The sequence below is a fragment of the Hemicordylus capensis genome, chromosome 2 (assembly GCF_027244095.1).
Source record: "Hemicordylus capensis ecotype Gifberg chromosome 2, rHemCap1.1.pri, whole genome shotgun sequence".
Taxonomy (NCBI): domain Eukaryota; kingdom Metazoa; phylum Chordata; class Lepidosauria; order Squamata; family Cordylidae; genus Hemicordylus; species Hemicordylus capensis.
The window spans coordinates 330436681-330457756 of NC_069658.1; the positions used below are offsets into that span (position 1 = coordinate 330436681).

At 45.6% G+C, this 21076-nt stretch overlaps 1 protein-coding gene across 4 annotated transcripts in view; it reads left to right on the forward strand.

Annotated features, from left to right (window-relative positions):
- Positions 1 to 2440: 2440 nt before the first annotated feature.
- GRK6 (G protein-coupled receptor kinase 6) overlaps positions 2441 to 21076 on the forward strand; it is a 36939-nt gene continuing 18303 nt past the window's right edge. For 2 of the 4 annotated variants that reach the window (XM_053299673.1, XM_053299675.1), the window contains exons 1-5: positions 2441 to 2599; positions 12923 to 13036; positions 18961 to 19073; positions 19446 to 19523; positions 19762 to 19862. In XM_053299673.1, the coding sequence (XP_053155648.1) occupies positions 2548 to 2599; positions 12923 to 13036; positions 18961 to 19073; positions 19446 to 19523; positions 19762 to 19862 (458 nt within the window). In that variant the 5' untranslated portion in view covers positions 2441 to 2547. Of the gene's footprint in view, positions 2600 to 12922; positions 13037 to 17584; positions 17765 to 18960; positions 19074 to 19445; positions 19524 to 19761; positions 19863 to 21076 lie in introns of those variants that run through there. The other 2 variants (XM_053299674.1, XM_053299676.1) reach the window with 2 other exon arrangements.

The following is a 21076-nucleotide window of genomic DNA, read 5'->3' on the forward strand; positions in this document are numbered from 1 at the left end:
AGTTCTCAAAGCGATTTCCACATAGAAGTAATAAAATGGGTTCCAGTTTAAAAAGAAACACAAGGTTGACTTCAGCAACAGCCACTGGAAAGATGCTGTGCTGGCGGCTGACAGAGACAGTTCCTCTCGTCCTGCTAAATATAAGAGAGTAATCACTTTAAAGGGTGCTTCTTTGCCCAGTTAGCAGCCAGAGACAATACAATGAATAGTCTTATTATTATTTCAGGGTAAATACATACAAGCACAAATCTCAGAAGCCTAGTTCTCCCTGAGGTAGTAAACCTGTTTCCAGGCTCTAACACTTCAGACTGCAGGTGTGGCTTCCAGGGGCGTATCTAGGGTAGGGCAGGCAGGGCACGTGCCTGCTTGAAGGGGGAGCCATTTAAAAAAAATTTAAAATGGCAGCCGAAAACAAAATGGCCACCGTGCATGCTCAAATGGCCTCTGTGAGGCCCTAGGCCATGCCAAGCCTCACAGAGGCCATTTGAGCATGCGTGGTGGCCATTTTATTTTCACCAGCCATTTTAAATATATATATATATTTTTAAATGGCCACGGCACATGCTCAAATGGTCCCTGCAAGGCCCTAGAGGCCAATGGAGGAGGGGGAACCTTTGCATACCCCCTCCCCCATGGCCTTTAGGAAGCCCCCAAAGGGGCTACAGGTATTTAAAAAATAATAATAATAATAATATAAGTCACTGTACACATATTCACTTTGGCACTATGTACAGAGAATCAGGGCTTGTGAATACTGAGCTGAAGCTTATGAGCTAGGATTGAATTCATTTGCTCTTACTTTGCTTCTTGTGATAAGTGAGTTAAATGTGATGTCTTAATATGCCTATTAATGGTGAGTTTGTCTTTGAATCAGTGTGAAATTCTTAGTATTAAGGCCCACTGGGAGTTTCTTGCTCTCTTACTCTCATTTTAATTGTCTTTCTGAAATACTAGAATATATTCCAAGCAGTGGCACAGTTTACTCTGCATATCCTTTAATTATTTTCAGAGTATCTGGGAAAGGTCAAATTCTCCATTTATTTTTAAAACTTATGTAATAGTGATGCTACAATGCATAGTAGAGAATTAGACAAGCACTTCTGTTTAGTTTTCCAAGTACACCTCCACATAGTATTATTTGGGTATTTCATGAGCCCCAGCATACTGAAATTTGTAGTTTCCCAGCATTTTTTGGTCTGGCTATGTCCACTGCTAAATAGTTTTTGAAATTTTAAAAGATTAACAAGCTTGACTTGTATTTTTCAGCTGATATTATAGTAAAGTTATCTGAAAGTTGGGTGTCAGATGTTTGGACAGGGGGCGCAATTTCAGTGCTTGCCCTAGGCGCTATTTTCCCTAGATATGGCTCTGGTGGCTTCACAAGTTTGAATGCTCTTCTATTTATTTATTTTTTAAAAAACAACCCACCAACAAAACAAAACAAAACAAACAAACAAACCCTGTACCTAGAAAATAAGTTTGTCAGGAAAGGTTATGGTAGGTCTTTTCTGCAGGACATCCTAGATTTCTATATGGGACAGTTTCGACATGGAGGAACATTCCTTCTCTTATTAAATATCCCCACTTGCAAAATGAAGCCACATAGCCACGTCCCAGGTTTCCCACCTCAAAAACCAGGCCGCACTGGAACTGTAAAATAAAGAATGTAAGTTTACAGTGAGGGCAGGGCTACATCCGAGGCAGGAAGTAGATACCATTATGGACAAGAGGTTAGCCACTAGAGCACCAAAAGACGCGCAGAATCGCAGGAGCTACCAGATCATCGTCCCTATGAGGATGCTAATTTCAATTATCATGCAGACATCCATCAAAAGTTCTCACACTCCTTCAAGTGAACACTGTTAAGATTTAGGCTGTAATCCTCTGCACATTTATCCGGAATCCGACTTTTAAACGTGTAACTACCGAGTAAACAAAACGTGTGCGATCGGGTCGCCCCGGTCTACACAAACTCCTTTCGCTGTCACTTTATTTCAGCTCCCTGACACACCAGACACCCCATCCGGATTCCCTCGTACAGAGTCACGTGTGGGAATCTTGTCTCGTGCCCTCCAAAATTGCCTATCGTATTCTCCAGTGTTACTAACTAGCAACTTCTCGTCCAATCACACACTTGCACGGGCGAGGTTTCCACCCAACGAGCCTGTCCGATTCCCTACCGCGGTGACCCGATTGGCCGCACTCTTTCCCATAGTTTACCCCCTCCTCGCCCAAAAAACATTTTTAACCAATCGCCCCACGAGAGATTGCAGCCCGCCCTCTTAGTTCCCCTTTTTCTTCGGGTCCACTAAAAAAGAAGGGCAGAGAGGAGGCGGGGGAGCCCTTCGGACCAATAAGGGGGCGTGGAGGGCCATGCTCGTGCGAGGATTGGCCAAAGAGTGCAGGCAGTGGGCGTGGCCAGTTGGAGGTGGGCGGTTGCTGTGGTGCCGGGCCGAGTAGGCGGGGGCAGGGTTGAGCGAGCGAGCGAGCGAGCGCGGCCGGGTAGCCCGAGGTGAAGGTGGCGGCGCCTCGGGCGGGCGGGCCCTGATGGAGCTCGAGAACATCGTGGCCAATACGGTGCTGCTCAAGGCGCGCGAGGGTGAGAGCGTGGTCCTCCGGCTCAATGCGCTGGGCTGCGAAGGCCGGGAGGGTCTCCCCGTGTGTGAGGGTGGGAGGGAAGGCGCCCCATGCAATGAGCTGCCGTGCCGCTGAGCGGTGTCCGGCTTGGGCGAAGTCCTGCCCGGCCCAGCATCGCCTTTCCCTCGAGTGCATTCCAAGACGGCATGAGGAGTAGAGGCGGCGGGCTGGGCTGGGCTGGGCTGGGCTGTTGCCGTGGCCGGAGAGGCAAGTGCAATCCGAGGTGGGCTGCAAGGCAAAGGCTGCGCGGCGCTCCTCCAGAAGAAGTCTCCTCGCTCTGCTGTGGCTTCCTGTGGCAAAGCCACGGGCCAGTGATGGGAGGGAGACGGAGAAGCGGGTGTTGTGACCTGGTCAGCAACCTGCCCTGCGTCTTCCCCGGGTGTCGGAAATAGAAAACGGCAGGGGTTTTCTAGTCGCAGACCTGCTGGCAAATAATGGGGGTATGCTGGAGGTTTGTCTGGTAAAACAGCTGTCGGAAAGGATGTGGAAGTGAGCCTTGGAGTGAGCGAAAAATGCAGACAATCTGGTTGTAGTGCTGGCTTAATATGACTTCTTGGAGGCGCAGTTGCTTTTGGCTCGTTCTTGATAAAGCCATTAAACCATTCTTAGTCTCCTCAAGATCAATGAAAGTTTGCATTCTTCTAACAACGTAGATTAGAAGTTTTTAATAGAGATGCAAGAGTGTGATCTTGTCACCAAACTGAGAGGAAGTAAGATTTTAGGTCTCTCCTTCAGGATTCTGGATGCTAGTAACATGAGAGGTTTGTAATGCACCATACAATTTAACTCTAGGTGGAGCATCAGAAGTTCTTATGCTGTAATGCATCTATGGTTTTCCCCATGGGAATGATATTCTCTTGCCATAGAACTGCAGAGATGTTGTGGAATTGACTTTTAACTGAGAAAACTTGTATGTGTGATTCCATAATGGGTTGTATTAAATGAAATAGGGCTGAATGCCGAAAGATCCCAGAACTGCTCTCCCCCCTCCCCTTTTTTATCTGCAAGGCTCTTGTTTAGTGACCTGTTACCCAGTTTTTTTAGTTTTTTATTGAAGAGTACAGAGATAATCTGCCATTGTGGCAGTTTGTCATTTGTGTGTGTGCCCTAACATGGGTTTTGTACTGTTGAGAGTTGAGTGGAAGGCGTGGGTTTACCACTGAAGTAAAGCAAAATGTGAAGTGTCCCCCTCAGTGTCCTTTTCTTTGATCATCTGCACATTGTGGGGGAGAGAATGCAGTGCTCTTCCCTCACAGCTGAAAGTGCTTTCTTCCCACAGCCCTTGATGCTCTCTTGGAGCAGAGATGCAAGTTAATTTAGCCCTTTCCTATTCTTCCTCTCTCTGTTCAGTGATCAGTTTCCTTTTACTCTGTTTTAGAAGACCTGGTTAAGTAGAAAGCCTTCTGCAGGCCACATTACTAAATGTTTGTACACCTGCTATTGCAGATCCGCCATTATCATGCTGTGTGGCTCTTGAAACCTATTAGGAGAGTTTCTGTCACTTGCAATGGACGTTGGTACTACTGTGTATAGTCATATCCAAATTTGATATGCTTGTTTTGCATTATTCTGCTACTGTATTGTTGTGAAGAAGAGGCAAGGGACTAGGCAGAGCACTGAAGCTACATCTCCTGACCTGTGGAAGTCTGATTCCCTTTGGCTTGATTCCTGACACTTCAACAGGCATTACAGAAAGGAAAGATTGTGCCATCAACAGAGCTATGTGGTTTTCTTGGTAGATTATGCCTCTGCTGTTGTCACTGAAGTGAGCATCTGCCTCCAGCACCTTCCTATATCGCTGCTGCCCAATATAGGTGACTACAAATATATATTTACCCTGGTGGCGCAGTGGTAAAACTGCCGCCCCGTAACCAGAAGGTTACAAGTTCGATCCTGACCAGGGGCTCAAGGTTGACTCAGCCTTCCATCCTTCCGAGGTCGGTAAAATGAGTACCCAGAATGTTGGGGGGCAATATGCTAAATCATTGTAAACCGCTTAGAGAGCTTCCAGCTATAGAGCGGTATATAAATGTAAGTGCTAAGTGTAAGTGCTACTAGGCACAGTCTGGGAAACACACCAGCGGGGATTCGAACCAATAGCCTCTTGCTCCCTTGGCAAGCTGCTTCCCCGCTGTGCGATGAAAGACTGGGAGTCTCAAAATGCTGTATTCTGCACCCATCACAAACTCCTTAAAGTATGAAAATAAAAGCGCAGGATGCACTCAGCCCCAAGCTGTGGATTAACTTCTGCAAGGGCAATGACTTGCATTAAAGGCTGTGTGCAAGGTGCATCCTTTCAGAGGTTATTGAGATTGCAAAGAAGATGCTCCCTTGAATTTGTGTGTTTGTAATGTAGTATAGACGGAAGTTATGTGGCTGAAGCTTTTGATTCTGAATTGGGGGTCTGGAGCATCCCAGCATGGCAATCTAAGGAGACTATAAATACAAGCTTTACCTAATTCCTTAGCCTGCCATCCTTGATTATTGAGTCTTAGTTTATTCTTGTTTTGATTTCTCACCTGTTCAAATGCATTATTTGTGTGAAATGAGAATAACTCATCCAATTCTTAACAAGTATCTTAAATTTAGAAGCCTGATATAAAGAAATTGCCTGAGCATGGAAGAATTGGAATGTAGTGCCAGCCAAAGGAGAGCTTTTACAAGCTTTGTACACTCTGGTTCTTTGGCAGGAGATTTGGGTTTCTTTCATCCAGAGAAACAGGTGTTTCTTGAATTGGTAGCTCTTTGGATAGACAGATATGAGAATTTTGGCCTTGTTAAAGGCCTTGCTAAAATTTAGAATTACTAGCAGGTACTCAAGTTCTTTAGTATCATATGGTTGTATGACCTTTCTAAAAGCCTTTTTTTTAAAAGCAAAGAATGAGAATAAATTAAGTGGAAAAGATTAAAATTTGGGTCCCGTGGTGTTTGCCAGGGGTGAACAGTAGAGTGAAAAATATGGACAGTGTAAAGATGCATAAAGTAATCAAGTTGGGATGAAAGACTAGTAACCACTGAGGAATGAGTTTCTTGATGGGGGATGTGGGGGAGGAATTCAGCCTATTCCTTTACATAAGGCTATTACAAAGAGGGAAGAGAGCTTCTCTTAAGGTATGTTTCAAAATAGTGGCCTAGGCACTCCCTCTAATAAATTATTGACTTCTTCTAGAGAAGAGCAGGCCACCAGGACATTAGATCTGAGAGAATTTCTGGCAGGAGTTTGGGGTTACTATGGAACTGAGTGCAGGAAGTCAGAAGAATTTCATAATTTCAAAATCTATCACATTATTGGTAAGCATAGTCATAGCTATGAATATATAAGGTTAAGCAAATTGAAGCCCGTGATCATCCCTAGATGGCTGGGAATCTTAGCTGATGAGGACCTTTCTCATTTTTGTCCAGCCTCCCAGGAATTACTTCCTGTATGTGCACACTTTGGGGTGGAGGGCAGAGGTGCTCTTAGCCCTGGACTTTAGGGCTGAAATCCAGGGCCTCCACACCCCCTGGGGGCCACCAAATCTTCTTTAGTCTGTCTTGGGTGGTGTGGTCACCGTACTACTGGCCCACACTGTGCTGGGTGGCCAAGAGTGATTGTTTGTGATCTTTGCCAGATATTTGAGAGAGAGAGTGGGGAAAGAAATATGTGGGATGGGAATATGTTAAGTTGTGTGTGGAAATGTTTCTGCTAATGCATATTTGTATAATTATACCTGTTTTATATTCTTATGTTCTTGTGAGTTCAGCCGCTGTTTGTGCCCTCACGAACCTACATGTTTAAAAATACAGCATGTGTCACAGTGTGTGTATGGGTGAGCTCCAAAGGCCTTTAGGTCCAGGCTCCAAAATTACCAAGGTGCACCTCTGGTGGAACGTGTATGAAGACTCCGCTTTGGAAGAAGACATTTTATTTTTAAATGGGCATGTAATGTTAATGATCTACAGATCATTATGGTGTGTCATATAAGGGTGTGTAACTACTTTCTTGAACTGCTCTGAAATTGCTAAATCCCATCCTGGAGGAAGTGCTTTATGTCTACTTGCCACTGAGATCTGTGTATCGTTTATGCCCTGTATTGTAACTGAATTTAAGTAGCTACATACATTAGCTGAAGCCTTTGAACTTGTCATAAATTTCCAAGATGCACTCTTAGAACCACTTCAGATTTGACAAAGTTCTGTACAGAAACACTTCTGTGTAGGAAAAAGTGTGCATGCTATCTGAAGACTGTTGCGTTTATTGGGCTAGATTAAGTTAATCAGGATTAAGTTCCATTAGAACTAATGGGTTTTAGTCATGGCTAATTTATCTTACTTATTTCAGTAGTGCTTGGTCTGGACACTGCCCAATATACAGGGAAATGGCAATTGGCATTTGGCACAGTATGTGCACATGGAATAAAAAAGACATGTCTGGTTGTACTTTGCTTACATATTGTTTGCATGTTGGAAGTACTTCTCTGTATAGGACATCTTGAAGAGTGCTGAAGAAGCTGCCAAACCCTCTGCACAGAACTGCTTATAGGAGAAGCACCACAATATTTTGCCCCTCCATATGCCTCTGGCCCTGACTCATTCCACAGCCAAAGTGGTCCAGTCTTGGCTCACTGCTGGTAAGGGGTTGTGTCCAAGGGTCCACAAACATAGGATGAGCTCACTAGCCAGCCATTGTTCATGCTCAGCACCAAGTTTCAAATTAAAAGTTATTTAAAAAGCCAAAAACTGAGAACTATTAAACTAAATAAACTATCAGATATAAACAGGAGATAAAACATTTAAAAGCCTTTTTAAAAAGATGTGTTTTTAATTGTTTTTTTAAACACTGCAGGTGGGAGCATAGTGAAGCTCTTTGGGGAGGGCATTCCTAAGATGAGGGGCCACATCTGAAAAGGCCCTGTCTCTAGTCCCGCCAACTAGATCCGTTAGTGGCGGGCTCGTGAGCAGGGCCTGAGATGACGAGGGCCCTGGCAGGTTCATATGGGCAAATGCAGCCAGACAGGTAGCCCAGACCCAAGCCATGTAGGGCTCTAAAGGTCAAAACCAGCACCTTGAATCTAGCCCAGAAGTGGACTGGTAACCAATGAAGTTTCTGTAGGATGGATGTGACATTCATTAAGTGACTTGCGCCCATGAGCATTCTTGCAGCAGCATTCTGGACCAGCTGAAGCTTCTGAATCATCTTCAAGGGCAGTCCCACATAGAGTGCATTGCAGTAGTCCAATCTGGATGTTATCAAAGCATGAGTAACTGAGGTTAGGTCTGACTTCTCCAAGTAGGGTCACAGCTGGTATACAAGCCATAGCTGGTAAAAGGTACTTCTGCACACTGCCACCACCTGTGCCTCCAAGGACAGCATTGGGTCCAGAAACACCCCCAAGCTGTGGACTTTATCTTTCAGAGGGAACATGACCCCATCCATGACCAGATTTACTTCACTACACGGATGATAGATTTTACCAACCCAGAGCATTCAGTCTTCTCTGGATTAAGTTTCAGCTTGTTTGCACCCATCCAGTCCAGAACAGCCTCCAAGCCCTGGTTCAGAGCATCCACTGTCTCCCTGGTGTCTGCTGATTTAAAAGATAAGAGCTGGGTGTTGTCAACATATTGATGGCACCACAGTCCACACCCACAGAAGACCTCTCCCAGATGTTTCATGTAGATGTTACACAGCACAGGGCACAGAATATATCCCTGTGGCATTCCATAGGCCAAAGGCCAAGGGGTGGAGCAGGCATCCTCCAGCACCACCTCCTGTGTATGGCCCTCCTGGTGGGAGCAGAGCCACCATACAACTGTGCCTTCAAGTCCCAACCCGGAGAGACGACCCAGAAGGATATCATGGTTGATGGTGGCGAAAGCCACCGAGAGATCCAGGAGAACCAACAGTTGCACTCTGTCTGTCTGTCTTCTGGTGTAGGTCATCCACCAGGGCAACCGAGGCAGTTTCCGTCCTGTATCCAGGTTAGAAACCAGACTGGAAAGGATAATTAATCAGATTCGTCTAGGGCTGCCTGAAGCTGAGACGCCACCACGCTCTCCAACACCTTGCCCAAGGAGGGGAGGATAGAAACCATTCGAAAGTTATTTAAATCATCTGGGCCCAATAAGGGCTTTTTGAGGAGGGGCCTAATTACTGCCTCCTTCTGCTGAGGGGGCACCATCACTTCCTTCAGAGAGGCATTTGCCACCCGTGGACCCAGTCCCTAGCAGCCTTCACCAGCCATGAAAAGCAAGGGTTGAGCACGCACGTGGTAGACATCAGCCTTCCAAGCAGCCTGTCCACCACCACAGGCAACACAGTATGAAAAACATCCAATATAACAAGACCAGACAGTGCATTGGCAACATCCAGTTTTGGTGCCGCAAAAACCTTAGCACCCAAGTTGGAACAGATACAAGTTATTTTATCCGCAAAATGTAATACAAATTGATCACTGCAGGCCTCTGAGGGTTCTGTTTGATGGGCTTTGGGCCCTCACCTAGGAGGCCCCGAACCACTCAAAAAAGCTCCACTGGACAACACTGAGCTGATGCAGTGGTGGCAGAAAATTAGGATTTCATCACCGCCATAGAATAGGCCCTAATATGGGCTCTAGCCTGTGTTTAGTCACATTCATTCTGAGTTCTCCACCAACGACGCTCAAGCCATCTACCAGCCTGCTTCATTGTCTGCAACTCATCCATATACCAGTTAGTTGCTTGGACTCAGCAGGTTGGGAGACAACGCTTAGGCGTGACCGTGACAGTCAACCGACCCATCTCATACCAGAGGGAGACCAGGGCATCAACAAGATCATCCACTCCTTCAGCAGGAAAATCCCCCAGAGCCATCAGGGATCCATAAGCATCTGAGGGTAGCCCATCCTAACTGGTCCACCACTCCTGTAGAGGTGTATTGGGTCCACCCTCAGTCCAATCTTCATGAGATAGTGATCCATCCATGAGAAAGGTATTAAGGTCTCCTGGGCTATCCACAAAGCACCACTGTCCACCACTGACCCAAAGACCAGGTCGAGCATATGGCCTGCCACATGTGGGACCAGAAATCAGTTGAGACAAGCCCATGGTCATCATGAAGTCCCAAGACAGTCCCAACTTTGTCTCATGATCCAGCACTACATGCTGTCACTCAAACTGGTCAGAATGGCAGACAATGCATCTGATGAGGGAGATGGTCCCCCGATGAACCCTGCCTTGACCTGCGCCCAGGAAACCTGATGGGCACAGTTTTAGATTTAGAAGAGAAGTGAGTGTTCTCTTAATTTATGCTGGGATATGAAGAAGGTAAGAAACAGTGGGAGCCCCGTCCTGCTGGTCAAAAGGGATTTCTGCCACCACAAATGACATTGGAAATGAGGCCTCTAAGAAAGAAATCTGTGTGGCCGTTGCCCTTGGCAATTGGATTTGTTGATGCCTAACTGTGTCCTATGCCTGCTGGACAAGATCTTATGCTTCTTTAGTATAGCCTTCTTGCATTACATGGGCAAAACTGAAAAGAAATTGAAGATACAACTCACTAAATATTGTGCCAGCCCCTATGACATGGTGGCCTTGAATTCAGGAATTTGTGTCCTATGCACTCAAACATTTGTGCTAAGGTAACAAAATCTGCAGCAAGAAAGTTCTGAATTCAGCACTCTGTTTCCATTATGCAGTTATTTATGCCTGTATAGTTCTGCTAGTCAACGGGAGGCAAAGGTTATGTATGGCACTGAGGTACTCTTCCCCTGGCCACTGGAAGATCTGCTAAATTCCCACCCCGGCTTAAAAATAACTTTCTAAGTTCAAACACTATTCACTACAGCCTTAATGAAGTTTTAAAGCTTGTTTTAAAACCTGAAATTCTGAAGTTGTTGAATTGTGTGCATAATGAATTCCATTTTCAAACACTTGTGAAAGAGATCAGTTTTGATTTTATAGGGGAAGAGATGCAGGAGAGCATTCTGCCTCCTCCCTTTTAAAAAGCACTTCTGCTTTAGTGGCTTTGTTCAGCAGAGATAAGATTGCATGGAATGGTGGTTGAGCCACTGTTTTCTTTCTTTGCCCTGTGCCAGATTTACACACACACACACACACACACACACACACACACACACACCCCACCCAAAACTCCCTGTCAGTTCTGGTTTTGTTGAAAGGCGAAGCTATGAGGTTGCCATCAAAAGCTCTCTGAGGCTTTTGTCTTCTCTTTCACCAGTTGGTTCCCTCCTTCATGGAACTGCAGTTTAGGGTGATGAGAAAATACTGTGCAGCTGGCTGCCCAGTGCCTTGATTCACTTCCTTCCTAGCTTGTACAGTCAGTCATATGGCACAACTATTGGCCTGTTTTAGGCAATGTGTCTCTTTTCTAAGGAAAGAAAGAAAAAAACCAAGTAAGAGTTCATGCACCATGCTTGTATACTTTCTCTTCTCTCCCACTCACCCTACTCCATGGGCAAGTTGCTGGTGGGTAATATTTTACAGTAACTTGACACAAAGTGTGTGCCCTCTGTCTTAAATGGTATGCACTCAGGATCATATTTCCTGTGTAATAATTTTACCCATACAGTAAAGGTAAAGTGTGCCGTCAAGTTAGTGTTGACTCCTGGCGACCACAGAGCCCTGTGGTTGTCTTTGGTAGAATACAGGAGGGGTTTACCATTGCCATCTCCCCTAAAACACAGAGCCTTGTGTTTCTAGAAGTGCCCTTCCATTGTAATTTCCAGTGGATTATAATAAAGTTGGATTTAGTCCTGGGTTTGTAGAAAAATGGCTTTCTGTACAGACCTGGGGGTGGGGGTGGAGTGAGCAGATTTCTACAATGGCCATCCAGAACTGGAAATTCTTCATGCTGTATACCACAAAGTAGAAGAGGTATCGCCTCCTTGGGTGGAGCTGGTTACTTCCTCCACCATCACCCCCACTAGAATAGCCTGTTACTACTGGCTTCTAATTGCCAGATAAAATTTAGCTATCAGTCAGTGTTCCCTCTAACAGGAATTCCCAGAAGTTGTTGACTACAACTCCTAGAATCCCCAGCTGCAATGGCTTTTGCTTGGGGATTCTGGGAGTCTAACCAGAGATTCCCAACAACATCTGGGAATCCCTGTTAGAGGGAACACTGGTGAGAGTATAGTTTAACTGTATTAGTTCTATGATTACTTTTTAAGAGGTATCTTGTACTATGGTGACTTTTTAAAAGGTATTATGTAATGCTAGCAGATATGTAAACCGCCCTAAGCCATTTTTAGAAGGGCAGTATATAAATCAAATAAATAAATAAATAAATATTTCTTAGAAAATATTTCACTTTTCATCTGTGAACATTTAAACTTGGTTAGAAGGGCTGGCTGTTGGGATGGGTTGTGGGAAACCCAGTCCAAAATCGCTATTCAGTCATGAAATTTGTTGGGTGACCTCGGATATATTATGATTTCTCAGCCTAACCTCTGCCGTAAGGATAATATTAGACAAGAGTGTAACTGCCCTGATGTGTGTGTGTGTGTGTCTTACAAAAGGGATCTGAGTAAGCTGGTGCAGGGAAGTTTTTACTCAGGGCTGTTAAAATGCCCAGTTATGTGACTTTCCTGGCTGGGCGAGGTGGGGGGGAAGAGGCAGCTGCTCTGCAGATTTGTTTCTTCTGATGATGTATGAGAAATAGGTGGTGTATATAGAATGTGCAGTATTCTTAATCCTTGCCCCGCATAATAATGCCTGAGGGCAAGCTAGAAGGACTGGGCAATTAACCCTAATACCTCTTATTCGCATTGTAAAGTCTGTTTTGCTGCTTAGCCCCCTGAGAATGCTGATTGACCCTCATTCCTTTACTTGGAGGGAAGAAAGGGAGAAATATTAGTGCCTGAACCTCAAGTGACTAGCTTATGGCTGACCTATGAATCAATTTCTGTACTAAGCTGCATTTATTCTTCTAGAGGAGGTTCCTTCACTTAGTCTACTTGGCACAAAGTGATCAGGCCGTAATGCGTACCTGTAATTATGGTAGGGAAGATAATCCGAGATATTGAATTTCGGTGCAGTGTGTATGCAGCCAAGTGAAGATTAGTTACAGGGAAATGCTCTGTGACCTTAACCCAGGCTCTTCGCCCCACTGGAGATTATCCTTCCTTCTAAAATGCTGATGAAGGTAGTGTTAAAGGACTAGGAGCAGATCTGGCCAAAAATTTCTTGATCACCTTCAGGTTGACTTTTACCTTGATGCAGTAAATCTTGATAACGGGAAGTCGTAAGTTGTGCATTCTGGTTAGCTCTTGTTCTTAGGTTTCCTCACATATATTCTCTCATGCAGGTGGAGGAGGGAACCGAAAGGGCAAGAGTAAGAAATGGCGCCAAATGCTGCAGTTCCCACATGTCAGCCAGTGTGAAGATCTTCGACGCATATTGGGTGAGGAGCATACCACTGGTGAGATACAAAGACAGAAAGCTGTCTTATACTGAGTCAGACTCTTGGTCCATCTAGTTCAGTATGGTCTACACTGACTGGCCGCAGCTCTCAAGGTTCAAGGAGGAGTCCCAGCCCTACCTGGAGATGCCAGGGATTGAACCTGAGCCCTTCTGCATGCAAAGCAGATGCTCTACCACTGAGCTGCGGCCCCATCCCAGATGTTGAATGCTAGCTCTACATTGCCCCCTGGGTGTGGTGCTGGTTTGACTTGGTTGTAAATGGGGAAGTCTTAAGTGCCTGGCACAAGATCTTGTTCATTTACCCTTTTGCCTTATGTGCTTATCCATGTGTGTGCTGGTTATGTTAGATCTCATGGGGGGTTGAGATCAGACATCCCTGACCTGAACACACAAGTAAGGCAACACGTTTGGGTTCATGCTGCATTGTTCCACCATGCTCTGCTGACACTTATCTGAGCGGCCATAGCTTCACTTGGTTAATCCCCATATCAGGGCTGAGCGAGATTGAGGCTGGAGACATTGGAGAGCAACTACTGGGCTAGGCAGACCAGTGGTCTGACTTGGTATAAGGTAACTTCATATATTCAGTGACGCCCTCCACCCTTTGCAAAACTTCCTGGCCCTCATGCTGAATAGCCAGTGTTCTCCTCTCCAAACTTGTGTGAGTAAACTTGTACTTGCTGTCTCCTATCCATGATCTGACTTGAATTGATCCAAGTTCCAAGCAGGCTCCTCTTTCCCCTCTTACTAGCCTAGTGCGGCCCTTGCTGGGGAGCACCAGCTGTATGTCACTTCATCACAGAGGTAAATAAGAAATATTAGAAAAGGGAATCTTGGCTTTTAAGAGATGGAGCATCTTCCCCTGCAAGTTGACCCACATGCTTCTTTCTCCCCGAGCCAATATCTGTTGTTAACTTAACTCTACATTATCAGTTATGAGCAAAAAAAGCATGTTGAGGATGGTAGGCAGCTGGGTAAGGTAAGGGAAACATTGGATTGTTGCCTAGCAAGATGAAATAATGCAGGCTTCTAGGCTAAGTTTGATTCCTAAATTGCAGACAGAGCAGTTTATTCTGATGTGCCAACTGGTGTCGTTCCCCCCCCCTTTTTTTGCAGTCAGGTTGCCAGTCAAAGGACCAATCCAAATGAAAGATACTGAATTTTTCTGTAAGACTTCCCTTTGAACTTCATTTTGTTGGAAATAAAGGCATTTTGGGGGTGACAAGTGTATGCAGGGAGCTTGAAGTACAGAAAGGGAGTATCACAAGAGAACGTAGCTGTGGAATAGAGAAAGGCTCCTTATTGCACACTGTGTCAGCCAGGCTTTCATTGGAACCCCTGTGCTGCTTTAGTGTGTGGCAGAAGTATAGACTTCCTTACAGATGGCAAAGGTGATTCTTCCTCTCTCCTCTGCCCCCAAGATCATGTGCTCTGATACAGCAGCTGGTGTTAATTTTTAAAAGAAGACCTTTTAACATATGGCTCAAATTCCACGCTCCTTACAGTGAACCAGAGTTAGCTATTCTGTTTTGAGGTTCGGATTTATTCTGGTGATTCCACCTCCACCTCTAAATAATTGTGCCGAAGGATTTTCTATAACTACTACTGAATCAAGGAAGCAGGGGTTGGGGGAACATACATGGCTTTTAGTTTTGTGTTAAACTTTAGCAGGGAAACAGAGATAATATATGGCTGGTTCTTAAAAATTCTGATCTGCATTAAAAGTTAACATTGTTGGTAGCTTCAGGTTGCCATTACAGTCTAGCATAAATGACCAAAATAAAGAGATGTGATGTGATGTCTAGCATCAAAGGGTTACTGAACTGGGTGAGATAAGTTCACCCCATAAGACATGTATTTGCTATCCAGTGTGGTTAAGCGGACTTCTGCATTACTATTCAGAAGACCAACTCTTTGGACACTGACCACCATTCAAAGCAAGTAAGCCCCAGTGCTGCGAGAGGAGCAGACAAACAGCACTTCCAGACTACCTGCACCTGTGCAAGGGGCAATTTTTGAGTACCTATCCTTCCCCAGGAAGCCTTCTGTGCCACTTGAAAATATGTCACTGAGGCCTATGCAGTCCTTGGGGACACAATTTGAGATGGCATAGAGGGCTTCCTGGTACTTCCTAAATAGTCAAAAGTTGTCCCTGTACCAGTGCAGTTGGTCTGTCTGCTTCTCTCACTGCACTGGCGCTTCTGAAAGTGCCTAATCTACTAATTCTAGATCCCAGTCAAGCCTCAAAGGACTTTGCGTGATCCTGTCAAAAGCAGCACTTTAACCTCGTTTCTCCCTTGCTCCTATATTTATTTATTTTATTCACTTTCTTGCTGATCCTGACTATGGACCAGGCCAAGGTTTCCTTGGGCTGCCCATGATGACGCCCAGGCTTTTTCCTTGAGTGGTTTCACTTAATTATTCTTTCTGATGTGCATTATCTTGTATTTGATGGAAGATGAAATTTACTGCTGGTATTCTGCCAGTGTTCCAGTGCTGACTCTTGAAACTCAGAGATGCTTTCTTCACGGCCTAGTCATCTGACCTCTTGGGAAATGATTTAGAGCACTTGCCGTAATTTGGATGACCTTTCTTCTGCCATGGCTGCTCTTATTCTGGAATGGTCCCCATGAATTGCCCATTCTGTGAGGTGGCTTTTCTCTCTCCATCACTTAGAATGGCCTGTACGTAGCTTGCAAAAATGTACTTCTGCTGCAAGCTTCCCAGTTAATGTTAATTCATACATGGTCTTTATTATGTGTAAAGTTGGTAACACATGCTAAAGCTGCAATGAGTGAGAAGACTCTTGTAAATATTAGGTACTTGCTCAGAGTGTTTGGGCACCTCTGTTTCAAGGTGCCAAAATGCTTTGAGCTGCCCCAGCCGAATCGTTTTGGCAGGGGCAAGCTGATTACTTTAACTGGAGGAAGGCAGATCTTACCCACTCTGCTGCCACCACAGCACAGCGCTGTTTGTATTAAGCAGCTGGGCTGTCTGTTTGAAAAAGCCACGCTGCTCCGGCTGCATCGGTTCCCAGCAGGCTGCGGGCATGGCGTCTGCACATGCTCAAACGCCCTTTCTTTTCAGACGCTGCCCAAAGGCTACTGGGAACAGGGAACTGATGCAGCCAGAGCGGCATGGCTTTTTCAAACTGACAGCCCAGCTGCTTAAGACAAACCGCGCTGTGCTGGGGTGGCAGAGGAGCAACAACAGAGGGGCAGGCAAGACCTTCCTTCCTCCAGTTAAAGTGGCTGCTTTCTGCCCCGCCGGATGTGTACGAAACGCTTTGTGCACATCCCTAGTAAAGATATGTGAGCCACTGGTTGGCCAGAGCTTGCTGCTGTGGGTACCTGTCTTTAAAAACGCACACTTTTCTCCTGTGAGTAAAATGACCCTAGAGGGTTGCTTTCTCTTGTGAGCGTAGCAGTCTGCAGGGCCATTCCTTGGGTTTCGTGGAAGCAAAGAGATTCCCTTCCCCAGCTAACTTGCTCTTTGCTTTTGGTGTGTGTGTGTGTGTCCCTCCCTCCCTCCCCCACCCCATTAGGGAGAGGAGGCCCCTCTGCCTGACCTAGCCCCTGCCTCTCTGCATGGCTTGGCTAGAACATGAGCTCCCCTGCAGCAGTGCCCTGGATCTGGCAGAGCCAGGGAGACTCATCTGGTCTTGCCAGGCTCTGAACCCTTCACCTTTCTTCATTCAATACACTCATTTCCTGTCAGAGGAGGAAACAGTGCCGCTTGCTGATGGCCCCCTTCCCTTCCCCTCCTCCCCACCCTTTGTGGGCTGGCGTTGTTTTCTTTGAGCATATTCGCAAATCAGGAAACCACAGCTTCCTCAGAGAAACTGCTGTACAGAGGAGGAGAGCACTTACAACATGTTCTGTAAGGCAGTTGGGGCAGAGTGACTGACATTAGGGGCGCTGATGGGGAAGTGATGGTGATGAAACTGATTCCAGCATGGTGGGTGGGGCTGTCAACTACCGTCTTGAGTTGATTGGCGTTACCGGGTTCCACGGAAAACTTCGATGCCTTCAAATAACAGTGTTCTTACTAAATGGGTTTGATTGCAGCAACTTTAAATTAAAACCAAAAGGCCACAAGCCATCCACCTTGTCCCATGAGATAGCTTTTACTGTTGCACATTCCTTCCCCCACACGGCTCAGCACAGTGTTTGGTACAGGTGTGCCCCAGAACAAATGGTCTCCAAGGCTTCAGGACCTTCTCCTGTGGCTAGACAAGTCCTAATTATTGATGAAATGGAGATGATGTTGGAAGCCGACAAATCGTGCTTAACCAACCTCTTGTTGTGTATATGAGATCGAGGGGGAGAGACAGACACAAAATAGAGTGCATTTATGTTAGTAAAACCAGAGAGAGGAGAGAGAGAGAGAGAGAGAGAGACTCTGACTGTTGGGTTTATGGGTAGAGCACTGCTGTAAAGTGTGCTGCATCACAGAATAAGTAAAAACATGTTTCTAGCCAGATAGGAGCAGCTAATGTCACACATTAGCACACATGATAATGTCATGATTTTGTTTTGTGGCATAGGAACAGAAGGGTGAATGCAAGTAGAAGAATGACATTCAGCTTTTTACAAAATTGCATGGCCCTGTACTTCTCCATGAATCGTTTGGGGCATGGCAGCCAGCTTCTGATTGCGGGGGCTTGGAGAGAGATTGGTAGCTGTACTGATGCATCTGTACCCCTGCTTTAGTGGAAATCTCACTGGTAACCATTGTGGCTTTTATAAACCATTAATTCCCAAGCTGCATGCTGGGGCACATTGGGGTGACTGCTAGTGTGCTACAAGAAATAAAAGATTAATTGAGCCTGGAGTGCTCACCCACAGACACAGCTGCCTGCTGCTTCTCTGCATGGTGGCATTGCTCTGGCCATGCCACCTTCCGTCAGACTCTGCCGATGGGCTTGAATCGTTCTGCTGCTCTTGAACCAGCAGAATGATCCACTCATTCTGCATAGGCTGCCCACTTGCATCTTTTGCAGAAGCCAGAATCAGTGGCTTTTGCAAAAACTTGGGGCCTTGGAACATGAATTAATAAAAGAAAGTTGCATGCTGATCCTTCTCTCTTTCCTCCAATTATGGTAGAGTTAAGAAGGAAGTTATCGCCTCAGGCTTAACCGGCAGATTTCTGCGGAATACAGAGTGGAGGACAGAAAAGCAAACACGTAGTGATAAATGAATGTGAGTGTAGGGACTTAATGTGCCTGACCTGTGGTTGTGCTAAGCAACTGCTCTGATGGGGAGGCAGAATTACCCTGTCCTTATTGCAGAAACAAACAAGATGAGAGGGACAGACCCAAAAGTCGGCACCATGAAAAGTCAAGTCTTAAGCTGGCACCTGACGACATCTTTTCCTCCCCTTGAAGTATAAAAAGCCAGTGTGCTGATCTGTCTTTTAAAAAATGACTATCAATTGTTGTGTGTGTTTGTTTGTGTGTGTGTGTGTGTGTGTGTGTGTGTGTGTGTGTGTGTGTGTCCCTCAGTCTCTATTGCACATCCTGTTACAAGATTATTCTTAGGATTCTGTTGGAGCTATCAAATTTCTTGTTTGGTGGCTGTTTTCTGTGCTCTGTTCTGCAGTTGTAGCCTTTCAGGTTATTAAACGATGAGCTCGGGGGAGTATGACTGCCACTTCATAACTCTAATTATTTTTACTAGGAGGAAATGTCGGATCTTGCAGATAAAGGGTGTAATGGGAGCGTCTTGTCGTTGGGAATAGAAAGGAGACTCAATGGAAATAGGGCAAAATGGGATCATCTACTCAGAAGAATCAGCTTCTTGGGGTTAAAATAGATGGACTCATTGTAGAAACAGCCAACCAAATTCTCTGGAACATAGCTTTAGTGTGCCCCCCACCCTCACCCCGAATCTTCCCTGAATGACACTTTTCTCTTCTTTCAAGAGCGGGATTACTACAGTTTGTGTGAGAAGCAGCCGATTGGTCGTTTGCTCTTCCGGCAGTTTTGTGAAACGCGGCCAGAGCTGAACCACTGTGTCAAGTTCCTGGATGCTGTGGTAAGCAGCACATCTACATGAGGTCCCCCTCCTGGGATTTGTGCTTATGCACACCTGCAAATGTGGGTTAGGGGGATCTATCATATAGCTAGACTAAAAGGCTGAGTGTATAGATGTAGCTTGACTCTTGCCCTGCTATGTTCTACAGCATTTGTATTCTACTTACTCTGAGCTTTGAATTATATAGTTTAATATGTGAATTGTGTAGCATTCAGTATCGTAATAAAAGAAAAGTGTAGCAGTTAGGGTGGACATTCTGACTTCTCTCACCTGTGCTGTAGTGTATAACCTTATGGCTGGTTTGGATTCCTTTTGCATGTTTATTTCTAGTCATGGTCCATAATGACGCTCTCTGCTCCTCATCCTATATAGGCAGACTATGAAGTGACCCCTGATGAAAAACGGAAGGAGTGTGGGCAGCACCTGATCGAGACTTTCTTGACCCCAAAGGTGAGAATCTTCTGAGTTTGCAACAGCCAAGTAAAGGAGCTTGAGTGACTAGGTTTGGGCTACTGGATTGATGGGGTGAGCTGCCTGGTAAGAAGCAGTTGTTTAAATGTAGCTCTGGTGCAAGTTGAATCAAGCACATACACCTGAATATTGCCACCAGAACCAATGTTTGTCCCAGCTTTAGTAGTGCCTATAGAACCATGGCTTTCTTGTTTAACTCTGGCCCTTTGTCTTCCAGAGTGCAGACCATGTACCTGAAGTGCCCTTGCAGCTAGTCAATCTGTGTTCTGAACGGCTGGAGCAGGAACCGTGTAAAGAGCTCTTTAAGGAATTGACCAAGTGAGTTCAGGGATTGGGAGGCATTTTTGTGTGTGAGATGTGTACAGTGTTTCTGTCCATCCATTGCACATTCAGTTGGGCTGTTGGTCATTGACAAGTGTTAGAACTGGGTGCATGGGCACCATTTTTTTACCCTGCTGTATGAGACCAGTGGGTGTTGGGTTTAAGCTGCTAGATAGCTAACCCAACTTTTGAGAGTGAAGGGAAACGTACTTGCCCCGGCCTGCAGTGGTATTCCCGGGCATGTACTCAGTCTGAACTGTGTGCCTTCATAAGGAGTCCTATGGCATGGTCTGAACTAGCATGATGTTAAGCAGGTCTGAATCTGGTTAATGCCTAGATGAGAAGCTGCCTGGGAGAGGGCTAGATGAATACTGTCTTGATTTCCATGGAAGAAAGGCAGGATATAGTTGAGATTAAAAATAAATGTCTTGAAACTTTTCACACGGCTGTCATAGCCATCACCGCGTGTGTCTAGAAAGGGCTGTTTGGATGGCTGCAGAGAGGATTGTACTTGTCATTTTCTATCAATGGCAGTGCTTATACTTGAAGCTCTGATGGTATTAAAGGGACATTTCTTAAAAGCGAGCCTTGCTTCAAGTACCTCCCTTGGAGTTCTTCATCTTGCTGTGTTGGCCAGTACAATTCAGGACTCTACTCCAGGTCTTAGTGCTAGAACCGTGCAAAAAACTGACACTGTCATAAGCAGTGAACACGGGGCCTGTGATGTTCCTTGCCTTCTCTGCCAGCCTATGAAATAGTAAATACTTATTTTGCTCCTTTTTGCTCTTCAGATTGGATACTGTGTGGTCTAGGCTTTCTATGATGTTACTATGATGTTACTGTTGATGTTCTATGATGTTACTCTTGTTACTGTTCAAGCCTTGTGAGCAAGAGCTTTTCAAAGCCCTTGAACAATTTCAGGCCTCGAAACTTGATGTGTATTCAGCTCTCTGTTTAGGGGATCCTCAGGCTTTAGCCTCTTGTATTATCCTGTGTGGTGCAGCGGGAAATGACTTGCCTAGCAAGCATGAGGTTGCTGGTTCAAATCCCCACTGGTACCTATATCGGGCAGCAGCGATATAGGAAGATGCTGAAAGGCCATCATCTCACACTGCATGGGAGATGGCAATGGTAAACCCCTCCTGTATTCTACCAAGGACAACCACAGTGCTCTGTACTCGCCAGGAGTCGACACCGACTCGACGGCACAC